This window comes from Ictalurus punctatus, chromosome 2, assembly GCF_001660625.3.
Source record: "Ictalurus punctatus breed USDA103 chromosome 2, Coco_2.0, whole genome shotgun sequence".
NCBI lineage: Eukaryota > Metazoa > Chordata > Actinopteri > Siluriformes > Ictaluridae > Ictalurus > Ictalurus punctatus.
This window is the reverse complement of record NC_030417.2, coordinates 27,160,071-27,169,849: the sequence shown is the minus strand read 5'-3', so window position 1 is coordinate 27,169,849 and position 9,779 is coordinate 27,160,071. Positions and strand designations below refer to the sequence as shown.

The 9,779-nt window shown below is 37.6% G+C and overlaps 1 protein-coding gene across 1 annotated transcript; it reads left to right on the top strand.

Moving 5' to 3' along the window:
• Positions 1-683: 683 nt before the first annotated feature.
• msrb1a (methionine sulfoxide reductase B1a) lies at positions 684-9,084 on the top strand (the record flags this gene model as incomplete). The annotated part of the gene is given in 4 exon segments (NM_001200569.1): positions 684-779; positions 6,293-6,435; positions 6,956-7,070; positions 8,646-9,084. Coding segments are annotated over 4 exon segments (330 nt in total). The 3' UTR covers positions 8,663-9,084.
• Between the last annotated feature and the right edge of the window lie 695 nt (positions 9,085-9,779).

Genomic DNA, 9,779 nt, shown 5'->3' with positions numbered 1-9,779 from the left:
ACACACACACACATGAATGCAACACCAGGGACACTGGTAGGAATATACTGTATATATGTATATACAGTCCCTGGTGCATCCCAATGCATTCTTGAGGTTTTAAAATAAGTTATGTAAGTTATATGTTTCAAAATAAGTTCATACCTATACGTCAAACACGTTAAGGATTTCTCTGCAGCATTGAGAAAGGTCTAAGCTCCGCCCACTTAGTAGTACAAACACTGAAAAGTTTGTTTCCTGATAGAGGGCCTACGTCTATTTAATATGTGTCGTTGTGGCATACATAACAGTTTGACAGTTTCTTTTATAAACCTTATTAACACCACTAACTAACATTAAAAGAGTAGACTTTTGCAAAACCAAAAATGCATATTGGTGCATATTTAATTAGACGAATATGCATGAATAAATAAAAAACTTTTTTTGGAAAATATTCCAGTAAAAAAAAACAACAAACAGCAATCAACTGGCCAAGATGGATTGTGATATTTACAGTACCCAAGGGAAAAAACCCTTATTCACCTGTAGTGTTTTAAGAAATGCTGCCATCGTGTGGTTAAATTGAGAATCAGCACTGCTGCACTGTTGCGCCAAAAGTGGTCACGTGGTACCGACACACCGTCAAAACGAGGAGAGCAGCCGAGCAAGCCTCAGATCACGTGAGTCTGTTTTTGACCAGAGAAGTTTCGTCCTGAGACGTACCGCGCAGCAGTGTTCTGTGGACATGGCTTTTTGTTCATTTAAAGGAGGAGAGATCTTTAAAGATCACTACGAACCGGGTAAGTTCTCGTCGTGGATCTGCAACATTCATGCTGAAACAAGAAACAGGTTTTTACCTGCATGACAAGTTTAAAGACGCGCCTCTGTAACTTCCAGTCGCATGAGTGTGGTAAACTATTCCTTTCTTTCGAGACAAGATATGCGTTTTAATTCAACTTCTAAGATGAGCACTTATTACACAATGCGCTTAAGTTACAAAACAGCGGTTGTGTAATTTACCCTCTAGTTTTCATCAGCCTACTGATTACAATATCGTGGAAAAGTTCATTTCCCCCCTGTAATTTAATTCAAAAAGTGGAACTTTCATATATTGTAGATTCATTACACCTAAAGTGAAATATGTCAAGCCTTTTTTTGTTTGAATCTTGATGATTATGGCTTACAGCTTATGGAAATCCAAAATCCAGTATCTAAAAATATTAGAATAAAGAATTTATAATACAGAAATGTCGACCTTCTGAAAAGTATGTTAATTTATGCACTCGATACTTGGTCAGGGATTTAATCCTTTTGCATGAATTACTGCATAAGTGCGGCGTGGCATGGAGGCAATCAGCCTGTGGCACTGCTGAGGTGTTCTGGAAGCCCAGGTTGCTTTGATATCGGCCTTCAGCTCGTCTGTATTTTGGGTCTTGGGTCTCTATGGGGTTCAGGTCAGGCGAGTTGGTTGGCCAATTACAGTAATATCACGGTCAGCAAACCAATTACTAGTAGTTTTGTCACTGTGGCCAGGTGCCAAGTCCTGCTGGAAAAGGAAATCAGCATCTCCAAAAAGCTTGTCAGCAGATGGAAACATGAAGTGCTCTAAAATCTCCTGCTAGTCACTGCATTGACTCTTGACTTGAGAAAACACAGTGGACCAACACCAGCAGATGACATGGCACCCTATATCATCACTGACTGTAGAAACTTCACACTGGACTTCAAGCAACTTGGATTCTGTGCCTCTCCATTCTTCCTCCAGACTCTGGGACCTTGATTTCAAATGTAATGCAACATTTACTTTCATCTGAAAAGAGGACTTTGGACCACTGAGCAACAGTGTTTTTAGTAAAAAGGTCCATCCATCCATCGTCTATACCGTTTATCCTTTTCAGGGTCACAGGGAACCTGGAGCCTATCCCAGGGAGCATCGGGCACACCCTGGACAGGGTGCCAATTAGTTAAAAGGTGTTTTGTGTTAATTATCTGATTATAGCTCTTCTCATGTTGACATTGCTGTATTATAAATTCTTTATTCTAAAATTTTTGAGATACTGGATTTTTTCTAGTATCTCATTTCCATGAGCTGTTATTAACATTAAAACAAAAAAAGGCTTGAAATATTTAACTTTATGTATAATGAATCTACAATATATGAAAGTTCCACTTTTTTAAATTAAATTACAGAAAAAAAAAAACTTTTCCATGATATTAAATTTTTATGAGATGCATCTGTAGTAATTGCGCATGCCAATTCACTTCAGTAGGCTGATGAAAACTAGAAGGCAAGTTACACAACCGCTGTTTTGTAACTTAAGTGCATTGTGTAATAAGTGCTCATCTTAGAAGTTGAATTAAAACGTGCCCCCACCCCCTATCTAACAGTTCTGAACTGACTCTAATCTCTTTCCACTTTTCTTATTGTCTTTATATAGATTAATCATTTACTCACTTAAGAAGACACATACTGTGTGAGAGGTCACCTTCATTGCCACTACACCTACAGAAAACAATGATTTAAGATAATATAAACATTTATTTTTCTTTATTCCTGGAGGGATATTTGAATGTTCCAACATATCAGTATGTAAAGTGTAGCACAGTAAATCTTTAAAAAAAAAATAATATAAAAAGTGAAAAGTAAGCACAAAGTAGACTTTATACTACTGCACTTGTTTACTAAAGAAAATTTAGCATTCAGAAGTATGGCATTATGACGTATTCTATACCAGCCACTTTAATAGGAACACCTGTACACCTGCTCATTCAAGCAATTATCTAAACAGTCAAGCATGTGGCAACAGCACAATGCATAAAACATGTAGATAGAGGTCAAGAGCTTCAGGGAATGTTTGCATCAAACATCAGATCTCACTGGCATGTTTGTTGATGCCTAAGGGGTTGGTTTCAGTATTTCAGAAGTTACTGATTTCCTGGGATGTTCACACACAATAGTCTCTAGAGTTTACACATAGTGGTGTTGAAAAAGAATTTCAGCGAACAGTAGGCAGTTGATTATAAGAGATTTTCAGAAGCGAATGGACAGACTGGTTTCAGCTGACAGGAGGGCTACGGTAACTCAGATAACCACTGTTTACAACTGTGGTGAGTGGAAAAACCATCTCAGAACACACAACACGTCAGACTTTGAGGCAGATGGACTACAACAGCAGAAGGCCACTGCAGGTTCTGCTCCTGTCAGGCAAGGACAGGAATCTGAGGCTACAATGCACACCAGGCTCGCCAAAACTGGACAGTTCAAAACTGGACAGTTCCAATCTTCAGCTCTCAGACTTAGCCAGAATGGTTGAGGCTGTTCCCATGATCAGTTCTGGGCTTGCTAGGGGAAGAACATGATTTTTTGTTTGTTGTTGTTGTTGGTTTTTACACACAGTGTTCACTCAAACTGTGAATTATTTGTTTAGTGATGACTACAATTGAAATCTTAGTCAAATAAGCGACAATAACAGCACCTCTTTATGGTTCTTTTTAATATTTAACTTGTATTATTTACAACTTAATTTATTTGCTTTATTGGCGTTTAAGTTCAGATTCAGGTCAAGCGTTTCAACCGAACGTTTTTTTTTTTTTCTTGAGATGTAGTCACCCGAGTGTAAATGTCTTCTTCACGCTGTAGACGGTATTACATTTCATTTGCAGACCACATCTTGCGGTTGTAAACATGAGATTAAAGTAACATGACACGGTCATGAAATAATCTTACTCAGCACCCAGCCTTGTGAGATTATCATGGTCCACACATAGTCCACGCGCACAGCTGTTATAGTCAATGGGTCAAAAAAGTGCGTATGCCACTTTCCCTTAGCCTTGTTGGGAATTAGTTATCAGTTGGCTAATTATATTTGAAAACCGAAAAAAAAATTTTTTTGCCGCATTAGAGAATGATGACCACAAGCGCACTTTAATCACCGAAGGGGAAAACAAGCCCTGAAAAAAAATAGAATTCGAGTAAATGGAACTCATTTATGTAAAGGACTAATGAGTCACATTTCTCTCTTGAAAAAACCACAGGGCATAGCTCTGGAAGTACATGGTGCTTTTGGGCTTCATCAATCCTCTGTCTGAAATGAATCCCAGACCACTGTGTTCAGGTGCACCACAAACCGGATTTCTGACCACACCTGGGTTTGAAAATAGCTTTTAATCTTGACCAAATATATTGAAAATTTGTTGCACATGGTTTCAGAGCAGAATAACAAGTGGGAAATTAGCAACAATATTGAGTTACAGTGGTGCTTGAAATTTCTATATCTCTGCGTAAATTTCTATATTGCTGCATAAATATGACTTAAACGTCATCGGATTTTCACACAGGTCCTAAGAGTAGACAAAGAGAACCCAATTAAACAAATGAGACATAAATATTATACTTGGCCACTTATTTGTTAAGGAAAATGATCAAATATTACATATCTGTGAGTGGCGAAAGTATGCGAGTCTATAGGATTAGCAGTTAATTTGAAGGTGAAATTAGTCAGGTGGTTTCATTCAGTGGCATGACAATCATGTATGAGCACCTTGTTTTATTTAAAGAACAGGGATCTATCAAAGTCTGATCTTCACAAAACATGTTTGTGGAAGTGTATCATGGCATGAACAAAGGAGATTTCTGAGGATTTCTAATCAGGCTGGAAAAAGTTACAAAATTGTCTCTAAAGAGTTTGGACTCCAATACACAGTCAGAGAGATTGTGTCCAGTTGGAGGAAAGACCATTGTTACCCTCCCCAGGAGTGGTTTACCAATAAAGATCAGTCCAAGACCAAGATAGTGTAATAGTCCACAAGGTCACAAAGGAACCCAGGGTAACTTCTAAGCAGCTAAAGGCCTCTTTGACATTGGCTGATGTTAATGTTCATGAGTTCACAATCAGAAGAACACTGAACAACAATGGTGTGCATGGCAGGGTTGCAAGGAGAAAGTCACTGCTCTCCAAAAAGAACATTACTGCCCTTCTGAAGTTTGCTAACAATCACATGGACAAGCCAGAAGGCTATTGGAAAAATGTTTTGTGGACTGATTAGACGAAAACGTAATTTTTGGTTTAAATATGACACGTTATGTTTGGAGAAAGGAAAACACTGCATTCCAGCATAAGAACCTTATGTCATCTGTGAAACATAGTACTGGTAGTGTCATGGTTTGGCAAGGACACTTTGCCATCATTGATGGAACAATGAATTCTGAAGTATACCAGTGAATTCTAAAGGAAAATATCAGGAATCTCAAGAGAAAGTGGGTCATGCAGCAACACAACAACCCTAAGCACACTAGTCAATCTATCTAAGAATGATTAAAGAAGAATAAAGTTAATGTTTTGGAATGGCCAGTCAAAATCCTGACCTTAATCCAATAGAAATGTCGTGGAAACACCTGAAGCAAACAGTTTATGTGAGGAAACCCACCAACAACCCAGAATTGAAGCTGCTCTGTACTGAGGGCTGGCCGATGTGCAGGACTGATCAACAGTTACTGGAAACGTTTAGTTGCAGTTATTGCTGCACAAGGGGGTCACACCAGGTACTGAAAGCAAAGCTTCACATATTTTCGCCACTCACAGATATGTAAAATTGGATCATTTTCCTCAATAAATAAATGACCAAGTATAATATTTTTGTCTCATTTGTTTAATTGGGTTCTCTTTGTCTACTTGTTTGAAAATCTGATAATGTTTTAGGTTATATTTAGGCAGAATATACTAAAGGCTTCACAAACTTTCAAGCACAACTGTATGTTGCAAATATTATAACATTGACCAAATCTTTTCAGTCTTAGCTCAGTAACCTGTGTACCATAATAAATATCCATTAATGTGTTTGAATGTGCATTTTCAAAAAGAATGACATTAAAATGGCTATTACAAGGTATTAAATTAGTATTTAAATAATTTGTTTAAGGATATTCAATAAAACGATTTGCAGAGAGGATCACTCACCCTTCAATGCAGATTTTTTTCTGTATGTTTGCTCTTACAAAGTGGACAAAATTTAGACATTTTCACTTAGGGGTGTATTCACTTTTGTTGCCAGTGGTTTAGACATTGATGGCTGTGTGTTGAGTTATTTTGAGGGGACAGCAAATTTACACTGTTACACAAGCTGTACACTCACTACTTTACACTGTAGCAAAGTGTCATTTCTTCAGTGTTGTCACATGAAAAGATATAATCAAATATTTACAAAAATGTGAGGGGTGTACTCACTTTTGTGAGATACTGTATATATATCCTAGTTCTGCCTCCACATGCCTAGTGTGACAAGTGTGTCACAAGCTATTTACTCTCTTGTGTAGGTATCTATGTTTGTGTAAAGTGTGGCTATGAGCTGTTCTCCAGCACATCAAAGTATAAGCACTCCTCTCCCTGGCCTGCCTTCACTACAACTATCCACAAGGATAGTGTCTCCAAACAGGAGGAGAGACCTGGTGCACTGAAGGTAAAACTGTTTACTCACACTCAGTCTAATGAACTCACTCGGTGCCATCTATAGTGATCTGGTATTATTATACTTGGTCTTCCAAAAGTAGAATTATGTTGGTTATGTATTACATTTGAACTGTATTCATTTGAGTTTTTAAAGGACCAACACAATAATAAGCATCATGTCAAAATCATGGCACATATGCTAGGTTTACTGAGGTTTATAGAAGTAAATTTCATAGCTGAAAACGGTTCTAGAAGTTTTCAACCTTCAATCATTTTATTTATATAATCATCGTTTTAAATGCATATATGTTCTTATGTTCTATTAAATTGTTTGTGCAGTTGCTAACATAGTTTAACAATATCATTAAAGGTAAATGTAATTATTTTAAGGCAGTGCTATTTGATCGCTATAAACTTCCATTGTTTGGTAGTGACATTAACCATACAGCTCTATTTAAAAAATAATACTTTTTTTCCCTCCATAAAGCTGTCTAACTACTTATGTATTTGAATTGTGCAATATGTTGTAGATTCGCTGTGGGAAGTGCAATAATGGCCTGGGTCATGAGTTTCTGAACGATGGACCCAAGCATGGACTGTCCCGATTCTGAATATTCAGCAGCTCACTCAAGTTTGTCCCTAAAGGTATTCACTTGTATGCTTATGTTCTGATAATAAGCGTGGACTCGATACAGTCCCTCTAGGGCAAAACAAGTTGCAAGTTTTGCCCGCAGCAACCACAAAAAAACTGGGAAATACTGTACGGCCTGTTTATAGCACAGATTCATGTTTAACTCTGTCTGTGCAGCATGTAATCTATTCTAGTGATCAAAATGAAACAGTTATAACTGTGTGAATGTCAATTTAGGTGTTATTATACACATATTGCTGAGACTCAGATAAATTGTCCCTTTGATAATTCTGCCTTTTTGGGAAACAAGCTTGTCCTAACTGTTACGAGCCGGACTCAATTGCAGATGAATGTCTTTCATGAACTTAATGAACTTAACAAACAGGGATCGCGGTCTAAACTGGAAAAGCTATAATCGAGGTACTAAACATGAGACTAGATTCAAAGCATTGAACAAAACAACCGCACGTGTCCATTGTAAACAATGTCCGGATAGTTCCTACGTAATCCGCGAGCATGTGCTTGCTCTGGTTCGCGCCCTCCGGCTCTCCATGCACGTCGTGCACCGCAGTGCCATCTGCAGGGGAGATCATGACACTAACACAGTTTGGGGTGGAATCTGCTGAAAGGCAGTCTATAATTTCCTTCACTAGCTTCTTCTTTTTGGCTCAACAAGCGTTTAAATGTGAGGTGACTGCGTTTCTGTGGTTTCTGCACTGTAGTATTTTTGCTCAATTGTCAATGTTTTCACATCCGTTCATGTTCCTTGGCATCTGTGTATACTAATTAGTCTATTATAAATAGTTGCTATGGCTGGCCAGAGCTCAACCTGTTCATGAACAAGGCAGCCCTTTTAGATGAACACCAAGAGTCTACCTGCATATATAAGATTTTTTCCTCTTTATTTCCCCTTTTTTTAATGTAGGCAATGTTGTAAGTCTTGCAGTGTTGTGTAATTTAAAATTGTTCCATGAAAACAACTTGCTGCTGTTGTGGCGTTTTTGACCCTCAGCTGTGTATATGAGGCTGCAGTATGACAGCTGAACTGCTGCTTGTTGAACTGCTGTATGTAGTCAAGTGTAATAGGGGAGGTGATCATTTACAATTATTTAAATAGATTTTGTAAAACACAATGCCAAATAATATTTTGTTTAGGCCATTAAAAGATAGGGATAAGCTTTCATGGAGCAATTTTGGCCACCAGAAAGGCAGACACTCAACAAAATATTCCAAACCTTGTCTGGTTTAGAAAAAAGGAATAATTAAAATGATCTGACTCATGGAAAAGAGCCAGAACTCCAGTCACTAATGAATCATGGACTGTGTAAAGGGTATGTATCAGGACTTGGATCCTATGGGACCCAGCAAAAAAGTATTTTTGCTCTCATGCGGGCAGGAGTAGACAGTAAGATATGAAGTTTGTTTAGGATGTAATGGACTTGGCAGGTTGCTTATGCAGGTAACTACGAGAGAAATTAAATAGCCCGGACATGTCCCAGGTGCCCTGCCTACTGATTTGTCCACCAAATGTGTATATAAAAAAAAAACCCACACACAGTCATATGCTGGTTTTTGTGTCCTATTTACAGATAAGGGTGGACAGTAGAGTGAGCTGATGGATGGAGGAGTGAAGATGACATAAAAATGCACAGAGGGACTCTGTTCTGTGGAAGGTGTGGACATTTCATGAAGTGTTGTGCTATAAAGCCCAAAGTGGAAGTCAGAACACTGATATTTATGGCCACACTGGTACAAACAGAAGAAGTCTGCTCCTAGTTAGTATCTGTTCAAGCCTGTTCTTAGTCAATGTCAATGCACACCAAAAATGAATCTAGATGTAATTGCTGTATGACATTTCTTAGCTGATTGACTGTTTTATGTGGACACCTTTACAACATTAAATAGATCTTTGCCTTAAACCTTATAAAAATATATATATATATTTTTTTAAAAAGGCAGAATAACAGAAAATAATGTTTCGTACTCTGAGAAAGATTAAGAATAAAATTTTTATCATATAAAAAGAAACATTTGTTAAAGTTGTATTTTTTTTATTTTGTAATTGCTTTCATCAGTTTAGTCTACTGCTAATGTTTCAATATCTTCTGGAAGTACAGCACTGAACTGTTTTTGGTTAAATATTCGATATTTTCATTCAGGAGGGGCTCAAATGCTGGTGTTTTTTAAAGAACTTTGTACAGAGGTCTGTATATACAGTCCCCTCCACTAATATTGGCACCCTTGGTAAATATGAGTAAAGAAGTCTGTGAACAATTGTCTTTATTTAAACTTTTGTTAAAAAAATTAACAAAAATATTCTGCTCTCATGGATAGGAAACAATTGTAAACAAAACACAGGTTTATAAAAAATATATTTGTTAAATATAGGTTTACAATTATATGTAAATAACAATTATTGGCACCTTTTAGTCAATACCTGTACTACCTCCCTTTGTCAAGATAACAGCTCTGAGTCTTCTCCTATAATGCCTGATGAGGTTGGAGAATACATGGCAAGGGATCTGAGACCATTCCTCCATACAGAATCTCTCCAGATCCTTCAAATTTCGATGTCCACGTTGGTGGACTCTCCTCTTCAGTTCAACCCACAGGTTTTCTATGGGTTTCAAGTCAGGGGACTGGGATGGTCATGGCAGGACCTTGATTTTGTGGTCAGTAACCCATTTTTGTGTTGATTCTGATGTATGTTTTGGATCATTGTC